Source organism: Branchiostoma lanceolatum, chromosome 1 (assembly GCF_035083965.1).
Source record: "Branchiostoma lanceolatum isolate klBraLanc5 chromosome 1, klBraLanc5.hap2, whole genome shotgun sequence".
Taxonomy (NCBI): Eukaryota; Metazoa; Chordata; class Leptocardii; order Amphioxiformes; family Branchiostomatidae; genus Branchiostoma; species Branchiostoma lanceolatum.
The window spans coordinates 19,698,795-19,724,562 of record NC_089722.1 but is presented as its reverse complement, the minus strand read 5'-3'; the positions used below and the strand labels follow the sequence as shown (position 1 = coordinate 19,724,562).

General features: G+C 42.8%; 2 protein-coding genes across 4 annotated transcripts; one reads left to right on the top strand and one right to left on the bottom strand.

The window, feature by feature from the left end:
- Positions 1 to 283: 283 nt before the first annotated feature.
- On the top strand, positions 284 to 20,042 carry LOC136439944 (mucin-22-like). Of its 3 annotated transcripts, none has more exons than XM_066435633.1 (12): positions 284 to 522; positions 8,656 to 8,746; positions 10,027 to 10,115; positions 10,502 to 10,659; positions 11,669 to 11,851; positions 12,518 to 12,805; positions 13,486 to 13,752; positions 14,593 to 16,410; positions 16,692 to 17,087; positions 17,364 to 17,546; positions 17,877 to 18,027; positions 18,335 to 20,042. In XM_066435633.1, exons 3-12 carry the CDS (start codon positions 10,039 to 10,041, stop codon positions 18,411 to 18,413), a joined length of 3,600 nt encoding a protein of 1,199 aa, XP_066291730.1. In that variant the 5' UTR covers positions 284 to 522; positions 8,656 to 8,746; positions 10,027 to 10,038; the 3' UTR covers positions 18,414 to 20,042. The 3 variants fall into 3 exon arrangements, with proteins under 3 accessions (XP_066291730.1, XP_066291738.1, XP_066291745.1); XM_066435641.1 differs by having other exon boundaries at positions 8,656 to 8,774; XM_066435648.1 differs by lacking the exon at positions 8,656 to 8,746.
- LOC136439961 (retinoschisin-like) lies at positions 19,620 to 24,365 on the bottom strand. The gene is made up of 7 exons (XM_066435662.1): positions 24,054 to 24,365; positions 23,605 to 23,745; positions 22,986 to 23,127; positions 22,263 to 22,376; positions 22,049 to 22,102; positions 21,682 to 21,817; positions 19,620 to 20,932 (listed from the first exon to the last, which is right to left on the bottom strand). Exons 1-7 carry the CDS (start codon positions 24,300 to 24,302, stop codon positions 20,782 to 20,784), a joined length of 987 nt encoding a protein of 328 aa, XP_066291759.1. The 5' UTR covers positions 24,303 to 24,365; the 3' UTR covers positions 19,620 to 20,781.
- Positions 24,366 to 25,768: the final 1,403 nt, after the last annotated feature.

Sequence of the window (25,768 nt, the reverse complement as noted above, 5' to 3'; positions counted from 1 at the left end):
CCCATTCCTCAGATGTATCCGCTTCAAATTGTTCATTCAGAAACCGTGCCATGAGTTCTGTTGCGTCAGTTGTGGCGAAAACAAAAGGCATTTCTTCACAACAGTCTAGCAAGGATCTTCCAATGAAAATCAAGCTAGCACCAACATTAACGTAAACGTATTACTATTAGAACATCCAGTCATGCAATAATAAGAGGATTGCTGTTGTAGCCATATGCCACAAAATGTCAAGTGGAAATCCCTATTTTTGACGAGGAAAGTTCGTGCTTGGGATGATAAGAATACGGAAGACCGTCGTGCCTTGGACATACAAACTGCGGTTGCTCAAACACGATGACGTAGCCAGTTCTACTGTTTAAAAGTAGCAGCTTATTTGCATCTCTATTTCGGGTGGCGGGCTGTGTCTTCGTCGGTGGTTTACGACGCAAGGGTTGCTCTTGTTGGGTTTGTTTTCATGAATCAAGTGCTGGCCTGACGGCTGGGAGAATCGCGGGACCTTGAAGTAGCGGTGCCGCGCTTTCGGTGAGTCAAGGTTGTTAAAGAATGATAGATCACTGAATGTGCTGGTAGGGCAATCATTTAGTAAGCCGTACGCGTTTCTAGGTACCTTCTCATGTCGTGAGCTTAGTTAGAGCCCCATTCTACCAGGGCGGCGATCTCGCTGCGACCTGAAATTTGACAGATCGCGCGACGAATTTCTTGTGTATGAAAAACGATTTTCTTGTACGCTTTAAATTTGTTGTCTTTTCAGTCATATTTTCACATTTTGCATGATGTTCCACTTATGAAACCAAGGGTTACAAATACAAACCCAATCTAGGTCGCAGCGAGATTGTAGCACGATCGCTGTCTAGTAGAATGGGGGCTTGAATCGGATTTGGAAAATTCAGATTTGGGACAAAGTTTGTTACTGAAAAGTGCGGAAAGGGAACGTGGTGTGCTGTATTTTGATACAATATTGATGGCGATCCTCTTTGTTAGTGGCAGTTTGCGTTAAGGCTTGAGTTTGTCTTTGTGGGCAAAACGTGTAAACTTGTAAATTACGTCCCGAGTGCAAGAAACGCTCTCAGTTCTGAATATCTGACCTTCATGTACATATCAATTAAGAAATTCGGACAAAAAATACAGCTGAAATGGCTGGAAATATTTTACAAGATTTCAGATTTCAAAATTTTGGGAAATTACCTGTCTTGATATATCGGTCATATCTTATATACGATCGATTAGGAGGAATATGAGATATTCCGTCGATTTGGGATAACATGCAAGGCCTGTATGTTGAACGATTTAGTTTCAGTTGTCAAAACTGTTTAAGTGGGTAGGTACAAATGTATTAAGGGAGACTGACTGACTTTGAAAATGTCGCGCCTAATACTTCATCTCAACAACAAATTTTAGGGGGATCTTTTGCACAACAGTCTTTCTGTACTGTGTTTTGTTTTTGTTTGTTTGCTTGTTTTGTTTTGTTTGTCGAAGGATAATGTTATTAAGAAACAAGTGGCGTCGATGTAGCGCAACGGCTGGGGCGTTGGACTCAGAGCCAATAGGTCCCGGGTTCGATGCTCACCTTGCCCCAACGTTGTGCCCACGGGAAAGACACTTAACATGATTTTCCCTGGCGGATTGATCGATAGCCTGGAATCCAAACCTATTATAGCTCCCGAGTCTCCGCAAATGCGGAGAGGAGACTCGGGAGCTATAATAGGTTTGGATTCCAGGCTAATTGACCGAACCTCTTTGGCTAATCTGTCTAGAATTGTGCCAAAAACACGCTGCGGATTTGGTGGCCGATTTGACAATATCTAGCACATTTGCTACCAAGAACCGTTCACCTTTTTTTTTTCAAAATTAAGAAATCAACAATACTAGAGTCACAAACAGCTTCGCCTATAACCGTACGAGTTTCTACACTGATGGCGCTTTTAGAAACCATGTGCAACTTCAGGTTCAACTCGGTACAACAGAGGCTTGTTTACATTTCTCACCCTCGCTCCCTCCTTTGTCTTTCCCCGAATTTTTGTACAAAATCATCGGGCAACCGTGCCCCGAAAGTGCCGGTGGCCTTGGCTTCTCCACACATAAGGCCACAGCAAGTAAACTTTACGGATGGCATACGCGCGCATTGATTTTTGTCTGATTTCTAAAAATAAAAACCAACAAGAAATTTCGTTGCTCCCACCAGGTATGTATCAACGTGACAAGAAAATACTGAAATGAGAAGCTATGTTGTGTGGTAGCCTTGAGTGTAGTTGTAGAAGTGATACTAGTGAGGTAGCCTTGAGTGTAGCAAAATGTAGAAGTGATACCAGTGTGGTTGCCATTAGTGTACCTGTAGAAGTGAAACTAGTTCGGGAGTTGTAGAAGTGACACTAGTTCGGTAGTTGCAATTGAAGAAGTGATCCCAGTGCGGTAGCATTGAGTGTAGATAGAGACACTAGTGTGGTAGCTATGAGTGTAGTTGTAGAAGTGAAACTAGTTTGGAAGTTGTAAAAGTGACACTAGTTGGGTAGCCTTCATTGTAGTTGTAGAAGTGACGTCACTAGTGTCGTAGCCATGGGTGTACTCGTAGAAGTGACTACAATGTTTTAGCCTTGAATGTGATTGTAGTGATACTAGACAACCACACTAGCGCCACTTTCTCCGCTTCTTGAATACGACTTAGTGGCATGTTTTGTCGCTTCGATTCTTGTTGCAACGTTTATGATCTCTATTATGAAAATTTAAGCATCCCGATGTCGTTGTTTTTTGCCCTTTTTCTGTGCCCATTTTTGAATGGGCATGCCATCCATAAAATTTACTTACTGTGGCCTGAAATTTGTCAGGCAAACAGAGACAGAAGAGTCGCTGTGCACCACGGCCTTCACCACAGCGGGGGCAGGGAGCCTACAACCCCGCATAGTTTCCGTCGCGTTGAACGATTCGTCAACGTCGCAACTGTACATATAGAAAGAAAAGTTACCAACAAATAGTTTCCGATTCGTCAACGTTGCAACTCTACGTGACTACGTGTAGAGAGAAAAGTTACCAACAAATAGTTTCCGATTCGTCAACGTTGCAACTCTACGTGACTACGTGTAGAAAAGAAAAGTTACCAACCAATAGTTTCCGTCGTGTCAAGTGATTCTTCAACGTCACAACTGTACATGTACAAAGAAAACTTACCAACAAACTAGTTTCCGTCGTGTTAAATGCAACTCTATATGTAGATAGAAACGTTAGTACCAACCAATAGTTTCCACGTCGCAACTGTAGAAATGTTACCACACAACAGACCTTGCTTTTAGACCTGCTCCTTTCTTCTTTTATTGCAAAATAATAATAAAAAAGGTGATACACAAGAAATACTCATAGTCAAGTCGTACATAAAAAGATACTCCTTTAGATAAAAACCGGTATTCGCATAAATTTGATAGTTAAACTTTCCTGTACTTGGTGGAGGCTAGTTCTTTATACGTGACATTGACTTCTGAGTTAGTCTTGTCGCTTGATTACGTGTCCGAAGTTTTTAGATACGGGTTTAACATAATGTTCGCTTTGCTGCTGTTGTGTTATCCTATCGCTGTGCATACAAAACTAACAATAACATTGCCATAGTTGACAGTCTTTCTACCGTTGGAAAATAGACCTCTGAATCGTTAATGTAATTATGCGGTTCTTTTAGAAAGATGAGGCTATATCCACCCTATTTTCGGATTTAGCGTTGTTGACCAAATTCGCCTCGTTTTATCACGTAATAACATGCTACAAGGACTTCATTCGCTTTTTGTGCAAATTCTTTTCTCCTAAAGCACTAAAAACTGGTAAATTATTTTCACGACGTCCGGTGGCCGCTTGGTCGTTTACTTCTTGCGGTTACAATTGGCTCATTGTCGGTAAGAAAGAGGGCGATGCACTCGAAAACAGCAGACGACTTTTCAGCGAGAATGGCGGAATGATCTCGTAGAACGTAAAAAGGTATCATCAAAAGGAGCTGTTTAAAGAGGCCACCAACTTCCATCTTAATTTCTCCACGTTAACAGACAAAAAGAAAACTACTCTCCTCTTAACATCACAAAACCCACATATTACAGAAAAGATGGGGTCATTCGTCTCCCACTGTCTCGGAAAAAGAAGTCAAACCCAATAGGTTAGAATTAAGTGTCGGTAGTTAGACTGAAGTAGTCACATATTGTTCCCCATTGTCTGTCTGTCCTTTTCATGTTAAATGTACTTGCAATTAGCCTACGGGCAAGAACTTGCAGCAAACGTCCATTGTATCAAAAGTTACCACGTTGCCTTAAGTTGGCGACGATTTTACTTCTTTTCCTTTTCATCCTGACGGACGATCGGTTCAGCGTCGATGGACTCGTCCGTGAGCGGCGAGTCCAGCTCTGCTCTTGCAGTGTTTGCCACAAGCGGCGCGGGTGAAGGCTGTAGTTTGGCATGGTGTGTGTCTAGATTTTACTAGATATGAAGAAAATACAAAGAGGCGGAGAATGACGCTTTCGAAAGAATTAGCTTGAAGTTTGCCCGTTAGGATATGGAAAGTGATTGCGGTGAAGGGGGTCTCTTTGGGAAAAGGGTGAAGCGGGTGAAAAAGGGCTTGGCAATCCCGAATAGAAGTGGCATTGAACGTTCTGTCATACACTGTACATTAATCCAACAGAGCGTTGCCAAAATCTAACAGCCTGATCATGTAACCTACATTACCAATAACCCGTCAGGTTACATAAATCCGCCACTTTGAAAAACAGTGTCTTTGAGAGATCTCTATATAGTGCAGCACCCCCAGGTATGTACAGCTTAGATATACAGGAGTGCATTATAATGGGGGTTGGAGATCTGTTTGGAAAAATTTTGGCGAAATTATGTACCCTGGTGGGATTATCTTTTTTTTTTACGGTTAGTAGATGTTAAATGTTAAAACGTTTGTGTGTATGTACCTAAATTCGGGAATAGAACCTTACCCTTACCCCCACCACCCTTACACTTTACCCTGATAGACTCGCGGCGGTCAGTGGCCTTTAGCACTACATTTTAGAAGAAAACCTGAAAGCAGGATGACCTGAAAGCCGCCCAATGGCCGCCCTTGCATCTGTGTGTGTACGGTACCCTGCGGTGCCGACGTGACAGGCATATGTGCAAATATACTTAAGCCCGAGATTTGCAGCGGACCCCTTCACCCAAATTACCCACAATATACTACTCTCTCTCTCCCGAACTAACAGAGTTTTTCTAATCTTTAATCGCCCGACTTTATATCCAGCTTGAGGGGTTTATGTTCGCTAATTCCTGTACAAAAAGAACCTACTCGTAAAGTCTGTGTTAGCGAGACAATCGGGGCCCTGGGCATCGGCACGATCTGTGGGCTATGTTGTAAATCTATCCGTGGGGCGGTTTTGTTCCCGAAGTTGGGACATAATGCGAGCTACTGAGTTGTGTCGCCCCCTGACGCGTTTGACATTTGAAGGGACAAAAACTCGAGCTTACATGGACGTAATTTAGGCAGCCAGCGCGTCAGAATCGGTTTGCTTTGCGGATATCTACAACTCAGAAAACATAGTAAATTTAATCCCAAACACACTAAAGTCACAGCCCGACAAATACTTTCCCCTGTTTCCCAGTAGTTGAGGTAGTAGACTCACGATCACATGTAGAGCGCACGACTCAGGTTAGTACAGGAATGAAAGATAGGGTAAGATACAGATAGATGGATAGATTGTGGACAGGTGGAAGGATAGACGGATGGGTGAATGAATAGATGGATTGATAGAAAGATTAAGGGAAATCCGGTTCGGCAAAAGCAAGTGCATATTTTTCTTTCAACTGCACTGTTACACTCGTTGTTGCATTGTAAGTTCTTCTCATGTCAGTGTTTTATCAATGACAAGACAACGGGGAGTAGTTTGGGGGATAGTCTAGTCTTTTTCCTTTTTTTCCTTTCTTTTAAAGACTTGTGTTACTTTCAACTATTCCGATAAATTTGAAAACTGGGATGAAACTAAGTCATGCTGTGGCCTATAGGCGACATACAAAGCTTCTTAGTTTCAAACGAATGGTGAACCGCCAATGACTATCATGGGAAGAAAAATAATCAACTAGACGTAGAATAGGGCTAACTATGACTGTAAGCTATCAGAAAGTCATACATGATGAAAATCAGTCGGTAAAATTACTTATGGTTTTGTATTTGGCAGCGTGGTTCTAGAGTTAGTGTTGTATATGAGTGTATTTTTTTAATAGATTGAAAAACAACAATGATCGACCGAACAGTTTTGAAATATCATAAACCTCAACTTTTTATTCTAACTTATATCTTCTTTCCAAGACGTACAATTTGAACGGATTTCATCATTTAATATGCTATTCCCTCTGTCGTTGACCAAGATTTCAATGGTGATGACTGGGTATAGAGCGGCATAAAACGTCTAGCGTCTTGAAGTCTTAAAGAAAGTTAGTTAGCCATGGTCTAGATCTCTAAGACTCGATCTTAGGCTTTTGTACTTTTGAAGACGTCTGTGGTGTATATATTTGCTTTCTCACCGAATCCCCATTCGTACATAACGTTACTATGGTTATCGAGAGTATTGCTAATTGATAACATCTGGTGATAACAATGTCTTTTGATGTGTGACAATTATCACAATTATCGTTATCAGCTACTAGTATACAATTATCCTATCCGGGACAGGTAATTATCAACGAGATAACTCTCAGCAGTATGCGTAAATTAATGTGTGGCAATTATCACAATTATCGGTATCAACTGTACAAATTATCCTGATCTGGGACAAGGCAATTATCAACGAGATAACTCATACATGAATCGTAGCTCATTTTTTTTTATTGAACGAAAACGAATCCCTATACGATACATAAGCGCTTGGTTACGTTCTTTTTTTTCTGTCCTTGTGAAAATGGGATTGAAGCACACCCCAGAGTGTTGCTGGTATTGACAAAAAGTGTAAATGCAAAAATGTTTGCGGTGGTTTCATGTTCGCGGTTTTCGCGGTGAACTCTTTTCCGTGAACTTAAAATCACCGCGAAAAGCTGTTCATTGTGTGACTAGTACTGTAGCGCTACTATTGTTTCAAACGCGAACTCAGAACCACCGCGAACATTCCATTTTCTCCCTACCGCGAAATCAAATCCCAGCGAACATTTCTGCATGTACAGTATATTCATTACAATGTGTAAATGACTTCAGGAATATGGAATGTAAAACTCCTGGCACACTTTCAGGGCCTTCCGAAGACTTTTTAAAATTAGTAGTCGGCGCCGTCGCGGATTACATTTTTTTAGTAGCTAGGTGATCTCGCCGACCAACTCCGTACCACAGATTTTGACCTCCTTGGTCTGGAGAAGGTCAGGAGGCCATTGTATGCTATGTGTGACGGGGGCTTAACAGTGAACATGATTGTGGATATGTTTGCAGTTCAATATTAATGTTCTGTACGGAGTGTCACCATATGGCTGTCTAGCGCCTACGTTTAATGCATTAAGGACGTTAATTGTTCGTTTGTTTGTTTGTGTGTTTGTTTGTTTGTTTGTTTGTATTACATACCCGGTAAACCGCCCCATGGCGTACTAAGTAGCATCGTGTGGCGCAATCGGTAGGGCGTTTCGCCCAGAACCGAGTGGTCCCGGGTTCGAAACCACCGATACGCCCCAACGTTGTGCCCTGGGGAAACACGACTTTCCTAGCTTCACTCAGGTGTAAATGAGTTCCTAGCTTCGGTTAGGGACGTCCCTCGGATAGGACCGTAAATGGAGGCCCCGTGTTTGAGGAGAGCCACACCTCGGGCACGTTAAAGAACCCACCGCACTTATCGAAAAGAGTAGGAGTCCTTCCCGGTGCGAGTGGTTCAAAACCAACAGTCTTATGGCCGCACATGGGGAAATTATCGTATTGAGGTCACCTGCGCGCCGAATGGCAGCCGCTCCTATCCAGACCCTTGCGATCTAGCCCCACCAATTGTAAGCTCCTCGCAATTCAGCCCCTGGCTGTGAGGAGAGAGTAGTCGGCCGACCCAATGAACACAACAGATTTGTATTGATCAATACAAGCTGCATATCTAGACAGAGTTATTTGATCCACCCACACCGGGAAAGACTCCAACTCTTTTCCATTAGTTCTAGATCTTTTATATTATTACGTCTTCAAGGTGTGGCTCTTTTCAAACCCGGGACCTCCATTTAACGTACTACCCAAGGGACGTCCCTAGCCGAAGCTTGGTACTCATTTTCACCTGAGTGGGGTGAGGAAATTTGTGTAAAATGCCAAGGAGAGGATGCATGTCAGGGGATTTGAACCCAGGACCTCTGGGTTCTGGGCCAAACACCTTGCCATCACGCCACCGCGACGCCATCTTGATATTTGGTTTACGTTCTCGCCGTTTTGCTTATCTGGACACCATAGGATACGTCAGTAACGCGTCAATTACCATCATTGTATGCATTAAGCACGTTAATGAAATGTGAAAATTGGTAGCCCAATTAGATCGACACCTTTGATAAAAAACATATTTAAAATGTCATGGGAATGTGTGTATACATTATGCATTCACTTCTAACTGCTAACCGATCCTTTTGTGTGCATCTTAGTCATAGATATTTTCAACCATTGACTTACATTAGGAACTGTTACTCATGTCAGTCTTGCCTTCTTTCTTTTAGTTAGATCGGACTTTATCTGTGATACTAACTGAGCCTTCAGTGGATCAGACAAGTTGGGACAGTGGCAAAGTGGGCGTCTACTTGACGCTAAGTATGATGCTTTATACTTTCTCATTAGGGTAATTATCTCCATGAAAAATGGAGATATCGTTTTTGGCGTGTTTGTGTGTGTGTGTGTGTGTTTGTGTTTCCGGACTCTTGTAGTCAGCATAACTCAAGAACCTCCTGATGGATTACAATGATATTTGGTATGTGGGCGGGTGTTGTGAAGCCAAAGGTCAGGGTCGATTTTGGGCCCCCTGGTATGTGACCTTGGTACTGCAGCAGAACTTCAATTTTTTTATCTTTTGACCTGGACGTGCTGTGGTCTTGATTTTTGGGTGGGAGATAGCTTGTGATGTAATTAAGAAGTGGTGTAGGTTTGGGCCCCCTAGCAGCTTGCTCTGGAACTGCAGGGGCGTTATTGTGAAAATCTTCTAAGGAGAATAACTGAACAAAGGAACAACGGATTTCCATGATATTTAGTATGTAGGTAGCTTAGACAGAGATATACACAATGAAGTGCAAATTATGCTAATTGGGACTTAATTAGCATAGATAATGAGCGAAATCTATATTTGCTGTGCTTTCCATTGTAAGACTCAAATACATGTAACATATGTACTTTATGGAAAGTGGAGCATCAACAGATACCAATTATGCAAATTAATTCCTGATTTGCATAATTAATGCAAAAACACCGAAATTCATCAAATGTGAAAATTATAGGACTGTCAATATTGCAACATGTTTAAGTAAGATAAAGGTGTTTATGATAAAGCATATATTATGTAAATATTATGTATATTATGTAAGTCATTTGCATAAATAGACTTGTTCATGGAGATATGAGGTCGCGGAACTCTTGTTAGATCTGTGTTACATGTTCGGTCCGCCAAGTCTGGCAAGATTTGCCAATGTTTTTGTTTCCCTCTTCCGTGTTTACAAGTTTGTATGTAACACGACTTCGTCATTACCTTCGCCGAAGTGTGTGTGTGTGTGTGTGTGTGTGTGTGTGTGTGTGTGTGTGTGTGTGTGTGTGTGTGTGTGTGTGTGTGTGTGTGTGTGAGAGAGAGAGAACACGGTAACTCAAGAATGCCTTGATGGATTGTTTGATACTTAGTATGTGGGTAGGTCTTCTTGAGACCACAGAATGGTTAAATTTTGGACCCCCTAGCAGGTTCCTATGGTACTGCAGCGGAACTTTCGGGTTTGACATTTCGTTTTGTTTGAGGTCTAGTGAGCGGAACTAAACAACAGCAAAGCCTCCTTACACAGAGGTGTATTATAATTTGGTTAACAAATGGTGATAGCATTTTCACTTTTCTACAGAACGTTACCAACATGTGGAAAGCGTGCCTCTCCCCCCCTGTGGCAAGAGGTATACTTGCAGTGCTGTTTGCATTGTTTGTCTCAGGTAGGTCAAACTTTTCTATTTCTTTCAAAATCCCTTTTTTTGTGCGTATTTTATTTATAGTTCTTGTCATGCCGTTCCACAAATCAGCGTCAGAAAACTGGAAGCCCCCTTCCTAGTGATCGTCTGTTTGTATACTTGTAGATTGCATTTAAAGCTGAACGGTTCTTTTACGTTCTGAAACAAGTTTTAACTGTAATTTCCAACACAAAAAAAAAATGGACATACCCAAATTTTCGACTGTACAACACCAGTCTTTGTCAAGTAATGAGCAATCCACCGCTGAGATGACGTCACGTTATGCAGATAGCAGTGAATCATAAGTTACAGAAAGTCTGTGGCGCCCCCGTCTCTATTGAGGGATGGTTCTTTTACGTCTCTTTGTTCAGGTAGCGACAGTCTAACGGTGACGGTTGACTCGGAGAGCCCGACTACGCTCATCAGTGGAGAGGACGGGTACCTGGTCTGTACCTTCACACCTGCGTCACCTACGTTCATCCTCACCTGGCGGAGAGAGACGTACACTGTCTACACCAAGTTACAGGTCATGGGTAAGTCTAGCAAACTAAGTCCAACTCGCATGTATATATATAGATCCTTAAAAAAAACTGTTTACCATGATGTCATTCATATTGCGTAATACTGTAATGTTGATGTAACGCTAGACGTCAATGACTATGAAATTCGATGATGATGATATGAATGTACGCCTTTGAAAACTTAGGATATATAAACTGTTAAGAGCTGCTCATTGAATGATACATTTATGTTCTTTTATGTTTTTGTAAACGTGATTGACTAATCAGACTTTGTGTTGATAATCATTTACGCATATATTTGATATTGTAACAGATAATGAAAATGTGGACATTGTCTGAGATGCCAATTCAAACATGACTGATATTGGCACCACCATGTATGTTGTACAACAACAAGCAAGAAATGTTAAGTTTTGAAAGTTCTAATAAGCTGCCCAGCTGTCACCAAGCAATCACAGCGCCACCTACGGTCAAGAGGCAACGTGATTGGTTCTTAAAGCCTCTTCCAACAACAGGAGGGCCAGTATCTTATTGGCTGACGGCTAGTCGGCTTTCGCGCAGGGGAAAGAACGGATTTCAGGTCGGTTCGCCCGGGCCGTCGGCGTTACTTCACGAAAGGATGGTCATACCCTGCCAGCGCATCTTTTTTTGTGATAGGGATATGACGACAAAGGCTGATGATTTGTCCCCGCGTTGCCGAATTATCAAGGGAAAATGAACTAGATGTAACTACTGATGCAGCTTATCCTCGTCACCCCTTGCAACTCCTAGAACTAGACCAACACTATTTCATATCTAAAATGTGGAGACAAGTAGCCTGGGTGCCATTTTCCGTAGTAACCGCTGGCTCAATCGTTTCGCTTGCTAACCACGTTACGATGGAGCCAGCGGTTACTACGGAGGATAGTACCCAGGTTAGGAGACAAGAACACTACATTCCTAAAACAAGGGACACATACTTGGATAGCGCCACATGGGGAAATCCAAATATGCTAGATTCCTCAAGTCCACCATTTTTCAGGATCAGTGCTAACGTCCATAGCCTACGGGAGCCTGAGGGGGCGCGCAGAGATAGTGGATGACGTCACGCTGAAGATCAAAGGCGTCGAGAAGAGCGATGCCGCCACCTACGAGTGCGAGGTCTCGGACATGTCGGGATCGGACTCCGGAGAGTCGTCTGCATTCGTTGAAGTTTTCGTCGTTGGTGAGTCAACCGTTTCTTTCAATTGCGCCGGTGCCCGTCGGGTGTGTAGTCCCGGCAGGGCCCCGGGCGACATCGCAAATTTGTCCCGGTGGATAACCGGGTACGAGGGGGGATTACCTCTCGGTGCTCGCACAATTTGCTCGCGGTGTCTACTTATAACCGGGCCCCGCGTTCAATTTAAGTCTGAGCTAAATTCACCGCGGGGCCCGGCCGGGCCCCAAAATCCGGCAGCCGCAGGGTGTCCCACGGGGCCACGTAGGGGTCACGCCCGAAAGTGCAACAAAAACAGCCCGTGAACTACCCGGCGGGGCCCCTATTTTTTCCAATTGGGACCGAAACATTACTTGTAGTACTGGACCTGCCACACGTTGGCGACAGTCAAGGAGACTGCAACTGAGATAGACCAGCTCGTTCGCACCTTTCACTCATCTTAGCTGAGATACATCCTTGGTTTTGCTGTGTTCTTTTGAAGTGAACTATCTTAAAATGTTACTTATTGTCAATAGTCATAAGCTGGTTCACAATTTGAAGTGCGCGTGTGCAGTGTGATGCATTGTGAGTAATATGTCAAAGTTGAAGGCCCCTATTGTTGACATATCATCCACAGTGCATCACATGCACATGCACACTTCACACAGTGAACTAGCTTAAACTCTTACTTTACAGACAACCCAAGTCCCCCGGAGTGTTCGGTGTCATCGGACAACCTTGTCGCGGGGACGAACGCATCGCTATCCTGCAGTTCCACCTCCGGCCGCGAGTCATCACCGCAGTGGTACCAGCAACTCAGTAATGGCTCCCTCCTGGAAGTAGGCAACAAAACGGCGGATTGGTCCAAGTTGACCTATGACCTCAACGTCACCAAACAAGATGGCGGAGCTGTGTATGTCTGTCTAGAGGAACATCCAGAACCTATTAAGTCTAGGAACTGTTCTGTCACTCTTGACATATCATGTAAGCATTTGTTGCATTCATCCACAAACGATCAACACAAGCACTCTACTGACAGAAATATTCTCAGAGCCTCCGGCGCTCGCGTCCTACACAATGTGTCTTGGGAGGCTCTGCTATACCGGGCTGAGGTTTCCAGCTTTGCGGGCGTTACCAGCTCTAAGCAAATCAGAGAATCGACAATTTGAGAAAATGTTTTCTTTAGGAAAAGCCTACTCTCTGATTGGCTGAGAGCTGGTTAGAGGCCACGCCCACAAAAGTGGAAACCTCAGCCCGGTCTAGCAGAGCCTCCAATCAGGTATACAGTACAGGCTGCGGGCGAGGCTGAGCTGCATAGGAAAATGCTTAGGAATAACATGGCTGACATTATATTGCTTTATAGTATGTGAAGTTCGTCAACCAGGACGTTTAGAACACATCGCACCCATCTAACAATAAGTCGGTACAAGATTTAAACTGCGAATGTGCTACTGGTCAAAGGCTTCGAGATTGTAATCCAGCAGTTCTTGTTTTGAACATGCTTGCTTTTATGTCCAAACGTGTTTTGCTTATGTATATCTCAGGGGCCTTTATAATAACACATGACCTACAAAGTACCACACTGCTAATGAGCAGTTGAAACCGTGAATCAGCTTATCAATTTAAATTTGATGACCAAAATTAATTTCCTTCTTGTCATTCAGACGTTGACACGCCAGTCATTAATGCCACATCCCCACTGGAAATCCAGAAGGGGGACCCACTTATCCTGGTGTGTGACGTAGAGAGCAGGCCGGTTGCTGACGTCATGTGGGTGCTACCATCGGGTCAGAGTCGGCAGGGGGCGCACCTGAAGCTGCCGGTGGCGGAGAGGCGCCACGAGGGGGTTTACTCCTGTGTAGCCAACATAACCGCTGGAGGGGTGCAACTGGTGACCGGGGCTACAGTCGAGGTTACCGTCACGGTGATAGGTGAGTGTGTGGACTGAGTGACGTTGGCTTTTTTTCAAGTCTAATTTGTTTAGATTTCTTTATCAATTTTCAATGAAAAATAATATAAATAGACATAGACATTGATATAAGATAAAGCATGACTTTACAGTTCCATTGATTAGATAGATACCAAAAACCTCCTTGATAGATACTAATATAATTCGTAGTAGAAGTGACAAAATTCGTGACTCAAACTTTAGATAAAGTTACTTACGTTGGCTTTGTTTATCATTCGACACTGTGCATACGATGCAAAATACGACACGTTGTGACAACATGGGTAAATCTTACTTACATCCAGTCAGATTAATGTGTTGCAACTTTTCTAGCAATACTTATACGTGCTTGCTGATAGATTTAATGGTGAGTATTCTTGGTCTTATGTGAGCGATTTCTGTCCTCTCCATTTTTGTATCCCGTTGCAACTTAAAGGTCACAAAACCTAACCTACTCATCATAGCTGTCATATAAAGATAAAGATCTGCAACTATCATTTCAAATATATACATAGCCATTGCGTATAAAAAATACAATGACATAACTGTATAAACTCATATGTTTCTTGCAATAACTCTCCATGTCATTTCAAAATTAAGGACTAGAAAAGTCGACTCTAACTTTTTAGAAATCCACTAATGATATTGTCATAAACATATTAAAAAAGGTCACCTTCTGACAGTGCATAAAACATAACAAATGCGCTCAATAACTTTCTGATCATGACCTACTACAAAAATCATAACCATCTCCCATTTCATTAATCAACTACAAGTAAGCTGATTGTGAAAATGACGAACCGATGCTTTATAAACCACGTAGCTTTGACGTCTTCAACGCCATTCATGAACCTCGCCCCAACAGAACAAGCTTACACAAGAAATAAAGTTTCAACCACATTTCTCCCAGATGAGACAACAGCAACAGGCGCAAATGTTACTGGGACGCCCGCAACATCGAAACCAAACGAGTTCGAAGAAAAAACGGTCAAAAGAGCTACGGAGAGACCAAATACAGTGAAGTTTTTGTCAGAAGCACAGAAGGGTGCATCTACACAGACACCACGGTCCCAGGCCAATACCTTTCCTTCCAACACGTCGAAACAGACACTGTCAATGACTAGGGCTGCCTGGGCTACATCGACGCACACACGGACAATTGCAACTGACCTAGACGCATCATCGCAGCCATCGGCTGTAGCCGCTGGCCCAGACACATACACGCTAACAACGATACCAACGACTACGACTAGCAATGGCTCTGACACTATGAAGACATCCGCTATGTCTAGTGATATTGAAACAACAACGCAGACACAAGTAATAACAACTGGCGCGGACCAGTCCGTGAAAAACTATACCATCACACCCGTACCGGGCACGTTGACGCTAACTGCAGCCAAGACTAGGACTGACTTGGGTACATCAATGAAGGCATCGAACATGCCAGCTGATTCGAGTGCAGAAACACAGACACATACAATGGCTACGGACGTGACCACAGTGAAACAGATGCCGTCTATGGCTACTACTGACTCGTCAACGTGGATACGAGCTATGGCCACTGACGCATTGACACCGACAGGGGCCATGGCTTCTGTTACAGACACGCTGACACATGCATGGGCCACGACTATTGGCTTAGACAAACTGTCACCAACCAACCCTATGGCGTCTGGCATACACTCATCAACTCAGGCAACGGCCAAGACCAGTACAAAGTTGAACACATCAAGACAGCCGCCTACCATGACTTCTACCTCGTACAAATCGTCACAAACATTGCTCATAAGTACTGACCCATTGCAATCATCGACAGCAAGAAGTGATTGGGTTAAGACTGCCAAGGGGTCACCACAATCACTGTCGACAACACCTGTAAGATCTACAAGACAAGCAATGTCAGGACCCCCTCAGGCAGTATCTCAGGCTACGTTGTCCGGGACAGAAACCGGTCCAAGTCATCCAATTGCTCGGACAGAAACTGCTGTGAACATATCCACGGGTACAGACAAGGGGCTTTGGAACAGGAACACGGTCTCGCAAAGGCAACTGCAAAATACAGCTAGACCAGCTGACGAAAAAGGCACAGCAACGTGGCACAGTGCTCCCTCATCTGTGATCACCCCGACGAAAACTGTTACTTCACAGACCACCTGGATCCCTCAAACATCTACGAACAAAGAAGACGAAGGCGGTATGGAAATCTACAAGGTATTCTGGACATCTACAAGTCAGGACAAGACAAGCTCTTCAGCCACACCACCTTTGGATAGGTTTGGAATTTCGTCTTCATATCAGTCGTCACCCCCGGAAGATCTAGAAATGACAGCCACAAGCACACAAAGACTCGCACCAGACACGACCAAACGGACAACAGTACTTGATACAGCAAGCGTTAGGTCCTCAACAACAGTAGACAGAGTTTACAGGACAGTTGAGAGGATCTTCCCAACGGATGGAACTTCAGATAGATCTGCAGCAACAACAACGGTGATGTCCCTCCCCTCAGCGGGACATTCCGAACCAGAACTTGAACTTAGAAATGATGCGACGACGTTTCGTCCCACCGAGACACATCACAATAAAACTGGGGAAGAATCAACACCGCCACTGCCTTCTACAACTTCTTCGACCCCCGGTAGGTACCGAAAGGAATCATTCTAACTAACAACGTCTAGACTAGTTCGGGCTAACGTCGTGTAATGGCATATCTGGTATGAAATGTAGCAAGTTTTACTTTCGCAATCCTGCAATTTCTAGACTTCGCAATAGATCAAGATCCCCACCAATTATCCGTTACTAATTATCAGCATCCTTCGAGACGGAACACCTAACTATTCCCCCTTCCCATATAACTCTTCGTGGTGACATCCTTCTCCGGGTTTGCCTCTAACAGATGCTCGTCTCTCACTTTATAAGGCGACAAGTGTCTTAAAGACTACGTCCTGCATGACGGAAGTTGCTTCAAGGCGTTCCCAAAAGCCGTGACGTATTCAGAAGCGGAGGAGACTTGTGCAGCTGAGGGTGGCATCGTGGCCCCTACCAAGACGGAAGAACATCAAAGACTCATCCGGAAACTCGTCTACTCCGTCAAACCGTTGGCTAACTTTTGGATCGGGCTTGACGACCGGCGGGCGGAGGGAGTCTGGCGGTGGTCGGACGGGACGGTGCTGCGAGCCGAGGACTTCCAGACCTGGGTACCGGGGGAGCCGAACAACTACCAGGGCACGCAGCACTGTGGGCGGTACTGGGCCTCCATGGAGCAGTGGGACGATGTTGTCTGCTACGTTCGCTATCTATTCGTTTGTCAAATAGGTAAGGGCTTCACATAGGCTTGTCATTGCTGAAGACTAAACAGGAGATTTCGTTCTTTCCCATATGAAGACCAACCTAATCGACTGCTTCTTTCAGAGTCCGACTAGTTCATGTTTTTTTTTTCAGATTTCTTTTTGAGCAAGCAACATATATTATCCTTATACAACTTCCATAACAATGCAGGTCTTTCCAATTTTTTTCAGTCGATGTCTCAACTCTATCCACACAGATAAGCTCTAATGCTGATAGGTTTTATGTTGTTCTTCTCTCTAACAGGACAGCCGTCTGCAAACACACAGAGCTATACACCAGCTAACGTGGTACAGACAAGTGCAGTGCGCATCACCCGGTCACCAAACAAAGGGACCACTCGACCGACACCGCTGCAGAACGATGAGGAGGAAAGAGAAGCTGAGAAGGAGGACATCACCATGGCCAACTCCAGCTATGTGCACAACAGTAAGTATAAGCCGCTTCACGATTTGAACTGCACATGCACGAGGTGAAAGCTGAAGGCCCCTCACTTGTGAATCAAGTTCATCAACAGTTAGTCTCTAACATGATTGATTCATGTCCAGACGTGCTTTGTTAATGTCTCGAGGCCTTTAACTTTGACATATTTCCCACAGTGCAATATACTACGCTTGCGCAGTTTAAACCGTGAAGCAGCTCATTCAATCATCCACCTACCCCTGGTGTGTCGCCAAAAAAATACGTGTTTTTTTAAGAATGACATCTGTTATTTCTTTCTCAATATCAACAATGACCGACGTGTTCTCTCCAATGCAGAAACGACCTTGCAGTTGAACCAGGTCGGCAGACCAAGTGTGAAGGAATCACTTCCTGGGTGGAAGGTCAGCCTCATTATCATCTTCACGATAGTGGGGCTCGCGATCCTGGCGCTGCTTGTCGCCTTTTTCCTCCGCAGCAAATTCTTCAGGTGGGACCAATTTTTGGTACTTCATAGTACTCTGAGATATCAAACACAGGTGTTGTTGAGGAATGTATTTGTAGACAAATCTTTCCAGTGTCTCAAACGATAGCCCCCGAATAGTAGTTGGTATTTTTTGCATCCTTTGTGAGAGTATAATTTTCAACTTGTGGATCAGTGCACTGATACTAGTGATAGATTCTTCCTGATCGTTGGAAATTTGCAACTTTGACAAATTATCCGCAATGCTTTTTGCTGCGCATGCACATTTTGAACCGTGAATCGGCTTATACATTTCTTCTTTTCTTTGTTCCAGGTTCAAGAGAAGCATCATGCCCGTCGCAGAACCGCAATCTACCCAGGAATACGGCAGTAAAACTAAACTGGACCCATAATTCAAACTTAAAGTAGAACGTTTAACAGTAACCATTCAGTCTTGATTATTTACACTATAAAACGTATAGATTACCGGAAATGCGTTTTTTTGTTTGTTCAGGCCATGTTGATTTGATTGTATGGATGCCATCCAAGCGCGCATCACTTTTCGTCCGTTTCCACAAAATAACGTTTTCGATTCGACCATACTACGAGGGGACGTCAATATAAAAAGCCTTTTGTACCATAGCAGGTTAATTTTTGCATGAAACGAGTTGAAATTTGGCACAAATGTAAACGAACATCTCCTCTTGAGACTGAAGAATCTTGGCAAAATATTGGCAAATGATACCAACGTCGTAGAATGCCAAAATCAATTCCAAAGGCAAAGAAGTAAATGTGAAGAAATAAAAATTGAGAATATCTATAATTTGCTCTACCATACTCTGTGTGTTAGTTATTTGTTCAAATCAACCGTCCTGACCAGGTAGATTTCATAATGAAGGTAACCTCCTTTTTTGCCATTTTTTATTCGCATGCTTACATCAATTTTGGGGGTTCCCAGAGGATGTCAATCATATAGTCAAATCAACATGGCCTTACTTTAGGTTAAAGATTGTAATTTGGCAGAGTACCTGATTCTGATTTTGCCGGTAGATATCCCGACCGGAATCTGTAAATTCAAAGATATTCTCTTAAAGACAGTCAGACCTTTTCAACTTCGAGAAATGTCACTTTTAGATCAATGTATTGAATTGTAGAGAATGTATAAATGAGGGACCATCCTAAAACATTCCTCACACCGAATGGAGTCATTGTAGACAGATAGGGATCTCTACCCTGACACGTATATCTTTTTAGATAGAAACTACACTTTGCTACACGACAATACTTCATAATAAACAATATGATCGTGTGGACAAAATCAATGTCTTGTATTTTAAACCAGCACTCTTGCGAACTTTTGTTATTTTGTCTTTCAATATGATAACAGTCACCAATATGACTTTACAGTACAGTAGGAATTTAGGTCACGCTGTGTTTTGCTGACAGTTTTTTTTTTCACGTGAAGACATACTTCGGAAACTAAATGTATTTAAACCATTAGAATTGTAAGAATTGTATATTGGTAATTTATATTACGTGGTTCATAAAAATTCATACATATATCAATGTGTCACGAGTTAATTGACCAAAAGAGCACAGAATTAAACAGAAACACTTCAAACTTTCTTGAAATACACACATTGCGTTTATTCACAAACACTCCATTTCAACCAATTCTAGTACCCACAGTAATGTCTTCGTGTAGCTATGCTCACACAATGTGCTATATATGGTTAATATTTGATAATGAAGGTACTTACGATTTAGAGCAAGGTACGTAAACATACAATGCAACTGTAATGTAATTTATAACACAGTGAAAGCATTGAATTATTCGTACCTTACGTAACTTCCACAAATCAATACTTAGCTACCGTTTGTTGTGTAGTAAAACTTGTTTTTAAGGTGCCTCCATGTTCCAAGAAATCGGAAGTATCACTATGTCGTTCCCTACTATATACATTTACAAAGTTGAATACACGTCGAACGATAGAGTGAGGTAGAAAATTGTCTCGGTGAATAAACTGGTTACAATAAACAAATATTTTGTCCGTCTCGTTACGTAATTATATAACCTCCATCAACATTAATCCGCCAGGTTACATAAATCCGCTACTTGAGTAAACAGTGAGTTTGAGAGATTTATAATGCAGAACCCCCAGGTATGCACAGTTTAGCATTATACTGGACTGGTGTCGTTGGGTTGGAGATCTGTTTAGACGCATCTTTTCGGGGTGCCTGAATTATGTACCCTCTGGTGGAATTATGTTACTTAGTAGATGTTACAAACACACACTGCATTTCGTGAACTACATAGGTAACCATGTAACAAGACATGAACCGAATGTATTACACGGTGGTCTTTTGTGCGGTCTTGCAAACGTCACTGAATACACACCTACATTTATATATGTCTTATCCATATTCATAAAGAGGGACATATATCAGCGATGATGAATCATCTTTCTTTTTGTGAATTTAGTCCGTTTAATATTCGGTTAAGCCAAGAATTTACAGGACAAACAAGAAATGCTACTTTGTGACTATCCCTCCAGTGGCCGTCAAATCATTCTTTTTTGTTATGTTCGACACGTTCAGAACTTAACATATAATTATGATACCACTTGTTACGTGAATACTCTTAATGTAAATCTTTCTCATAGACAGATAAAGGCTTACTTCGGCATGGTGCATGGTTCCTTCATTAAAAGAAATTACGTCATAGATTAGACCAGATATATTCGACCGAAATAGTTAGCCAATGACAAATTCAATCCTGTATTACGCGTGATTGACACTGGATCGACTGACGTCATAGGAACGGAGGTTGCCGGAGTTGATGACTTTGCTGACGTCATAGGAGATGATTGACGGCTGGGGAGAGACGGGGCGACCGTAAGCTGTCGTCATCTGGTACTTCAGACGGAGGTACCTGGGTGGGGGGAGGAGGAGGATACATGTATGTCACTTTCGCGCAACCATTGATGTGCCGTTTCTGGACGATTATCTTACCTCAATGGGGATATAGGACTTTTCTTCTCAATTACACATATGATTCAGATTTCATTTCTGGATGACATGGAAGGTACATGAACAAAAGCAATATTACCTTATTTGCGTCATTCAGCAAAAGTATTGTTGACGATCGCTTTAGTTCTTAGTATCGTTTTACCAATAATATTTTGTGCATGATGAACTGTAAACGTCAAAATGAAATATCAACAGTCGCTTCTTAACGACGGTCTTAATGCGCTTGGAATGAAGGACAGTGCATGTATGTCTTTTGCTTTTGCTAATCGTTGTTTGGTGGCGTGAAGATGATGATGATGATGGTAGTGGTGGTGGTGATGATGATGATGATGACGGCGATGATGATAATGACGATCATGATGATGGCATTGATGACGATCGATGATGATGATGATGGTGGTGGTGCTGATGATGATGTTGATGACGATGATGACGGTGCTGCTGCTGCTGCTGCTGATGATGATGATGATGACGATGATGATGATGTTGATGATAACGATAACGATGATGATGATGACGACGACGACGACGACGATGATGATTATGATGATGATGATGACGACGACAACGACGACGACGACGATGATGATGATGATGATCTCGGTGAAACAAGAAAACATGTACTAGTAACCAGATTGTACCTTAACTCACCTTTGGGTCAGAAAGGTGAGCACCACTGCCAGGGCCGCTAGGGGGCAGATGGTGAAGATGACAATCAGAGCTCGTTCCCAGGGCTGCAAGCCACTGGCGCACGATTTGGCGACGGTCGTCATGATTTCTGTCGTAACTTGAACACACAACAGGCCAAATGTCAGAGCTGGCGGCCAAATTAAAAGGAAATGGCTATCAACAGGATCATTTTGACAACAGTGCATACGGTAGCATACTCTAATACACTTCGACGTATCGATATGGAATTGGGACATGCACATCCAATATCACTTTCAGTCTTGCAGAATACATTTGTGGGCATTTAAGACAAAATGGAAATTTATTTCAAATGAATTAACTTTCGCACCTGTAGACGAGGGCTGATACTCAGATGAATACATCGTATCCGTACTACAGTAATCTGAAAACAAAAAGACATACTTGTATTATGATTGACACGATTACACTTCTTCTGGATACGTTTCTGCTCGGTTCATTTAAGTTAATTACATCCTTGTCAATTGCTACTAATTTGAGGTTTCGCAAAGGCTTTGAATATTTCAAGGAGGCATAAGGCTTACCGTATTGACATTTCTTCCCCTGTCTGCAGTCGGGAGTACAGTGACACTCGTAGTCGTCCGCCAGATCCTCACACACGCCCGGGGAGACACAGGGGCGGTCGGCATCACACCAAGCTGGGGAACACAGGACGTGCTGGGTTATTTTAGAAATAGTTTTATTTGCAAGTTCTTGCCCGAGGGCTAATTGCAACATGAAAGAATGTCTGGAAAAACATACAGAAAGTGTAAGTAAACAATGGTGACTAGTGGAACAAGTGACTATTCTAAGAACTGCTACGGAAAACAATCTAAGCTTTTGGGGTTTGACTTCTTTTTGGGAAGCAGTGGAAGACGAAGTGTCCCACTTTAAAATAAATATTGCAATATAGAATTTTTCCCAATGCTATATGATAACTGCTACAACGTGCCACAGAGATATGATAGTAAAGAGCTGACCTTCGTGCTTTATGATAACAAGCATAGGCAACTATGGCAACCACTTATACAATCCACCATTAAATATAAAACAACAACCATGCGTTGCCGAGGTGTTTTTTAACACTATTCTTGTTTTAGTTGAAGTTAGATTTAGGATCATTTAGAGTAGACGACATTTCAGTCACAGCAACGGTTTATGCAAAATATATATGCAACTTGAATGTAAATTTCAGTGCATGATAAAACGGCCGGTATCCTACGTAACAGTTTCAAACATTGGAGCTGTCCATAATGAATTTCACTCACCACAGCCAATAACCTCTAGTCGCAGGGCGAAGTTCCCGCCACCGTAGGTCAGCGGAAGGATACGGAGGTAACGGGCAGAGATGGGTCCTGAGTCGAAGTAGTGCGTCACCGTCCCGACGTCATCAGTGTTGCCATCAAAGATCTGAAATTTGTTAAAGATGGACCCATGCAACAAAATCATTGCTTCTTGGTATTTTTTTTCATATCATATTTTGAATGTACCGTATCACACGGCACAGAGATAGTCACGGCGTATGAATGCGACATTGTGTACAGTCGTGAGAACCGTTCTTGAAATACTTCCACTGCCGCTTGAGTTTTCATCCATTCTATCTGCGGCTTTTGAGTTTTTAGTAGGCTACCGAAAACTAGTAGACTTCGTGCGGAATGTTTTCTTGTTCCCAATAAAAAACGGGAATGCTTTCTCGTTCTTTACCAACGCTGGAAATGTGAACAAATGACGCCTAAGTGTTGAAAATCAGTGGCAAATGCCATTCTAAATGTAACGTTAGAATCTTAAATTCAGAATATTTGCAGTTTTGGTGCCAAGATTCTACAATACGTACCTTTAAAAACACACACACGAAGCACTGACGCTACTTTTTTTTTTCAAACCCACCTTAGTAGTGGCGTCTTCGTTTTGATACAGGCTCCATCTCAGTCCATCCATACTGTAGAGCAGTTGATAACTTGCTGTGTACATCCCGTCTTGACCCTGGGTCATCAGACCGGAAACGTTGCGAACTTTAAGAAAGTCCACCTGTGACGTAAAGTCATGACAAGGAAATATCTTATGAAATCAGTGGAAAATGAAATACACTTGATCTGCGAATGTTCCAAATTCGAATCCGAAAGAAACGGATTATTCACGAAAATATCCGCGAAATACTAAGAAATTCACAGAAACTCCTTCTGAAATCATCACCTAACCCACTCATCATATCGAAAACGTGGGACTTTTCTATTTTTCTGCACAAAAATTTCAAAGAAGAAACCCCGCATTAGTATCGTAGATATAAAAACTTCAATTGCAGGCGGATGTCATCCATACAATCAACATGGTCTTACCTGTAGAAAGAGTGCGGTCCGATTCGGGCTGCAGGCGACCCAGGCGCCGGGAGATGTTTCCGAGGGCGCGTTGTCCAGCCGGCCGTGGGACGCCCTCCCGTACAGCGGGGAGGTGGCGATGCACCGGGCGGACAACTGTTCATCCTTCACCGCCCCCGACTGAAGACCCATCGGGCGCCGACACTCGTCTACAACATCGATAGAATTCAAGACTTCTTTAAGTTGTTTTACTGCGGCACTAGAATACATTTTAAGTTGTCTTACATGGTTTCCAGCCGAAATCCGCAACTTTGTATTAAAAAACAATTTTCGGACCGGTTTTTCGGGCGTTAAAGTTGAATTTGAATGCCGTTTTCACCATATATCTAAGATTTAGAAACTAATAGTTTCATCTTATTATTCACAAAGCCTGGGACGGGCACCTCGGTTGGGACTGCATCCATCTTTCGGAGGGAAAGTACAATATGGGTCCCGTTTTTGACGTGTCTCAAGCACGTTAAACGGATAGCAATCCCTCCCTGTAAAAAATATACCCTGCTACTGAAACGGCAAGGGAACTTGCTGACCTATGTTCTTCGCACTACGAGGTGAACAACAAATTTACAGACACGACAGATGAGGTCCTATAATGGCGAACTTCTAAATATCAACGATTTGACGATGTTCAGTGTACTCTGTTATGCACCGGGGTTGTTCCAAACTCTTCTAATGTTGACTTACAAGTATGGCGTAGAGAGCTTCCACGATCTTTAGATTACATGATTGCACTGTGGACTAAGTCAACGACAAAGGGATTTAACTCAACCACAAAGGAATCTAACTCTCAACGACAAAAGGATCTAGATAAATCTCAGGGTTTTTCTTGTCCCTGGACACCAACTTACCGCTGAAGACGCAATTAGACGTAACAACCATGTAGTAGACCGCCAGAAAAAGACGTCCACGCTGGATCCTCATCTTTAAAAACTGAGAGCGTTCTAGGGATACACACGTCCCGGTTCAGAGTGAAAAATATTCTTGAGAAACAGTCAGATTTTAATCCTGCGATGACCGGATACTATTATAGATTTCGATATCTTACGTGTGGTAAGCAAAGACAAAAGTGGTCGTCCTGTTGCCATGGATACTAGTAACATCTGTTTCCTTGACAACCAGGTGTTGTGATGAGTCAGTGGTGAGACACACCTTCATGTTCACACCTGGTATGTCAAAAAAGAGTCACATTATCGTCATTAGTAGAAAGTGGACAGAGCCATCATATATCAAAGCGTTCCTGAGTAAGTTAACTAGTCAATAATGATAAGGGGTTTTCTTTCTCGGTTTCTCATGAGAATCGCACACAAACACCTGGTTTCTACTTCTGAATAATAGAATAAAATAGGCGGAAATCATTATCTGGTGTCAAAATGTGTTGTTTCCGAGAGTTCCAAACGACCTGTACACTTTGCACACGATTGACAATAGGGGATGTATCTTAGGAACAACTTAGATCAACTTTGCATGGACAGAATGTAAGGAAAACCATCTGGGGACATAGACGCAATTTTAGGAACACTGCACAGATCGACGACTTCACACTTGAGCAATAAATTCTTTTTCACTTTCATATACAGTAGTTAGTTAACATTTGATATTGTACATATGCTGAATGTTCTACAAAAGTAATTCACCCCGTTTCCTAATATGATGTAGAATTCTTCATTATCCCTTGTCCT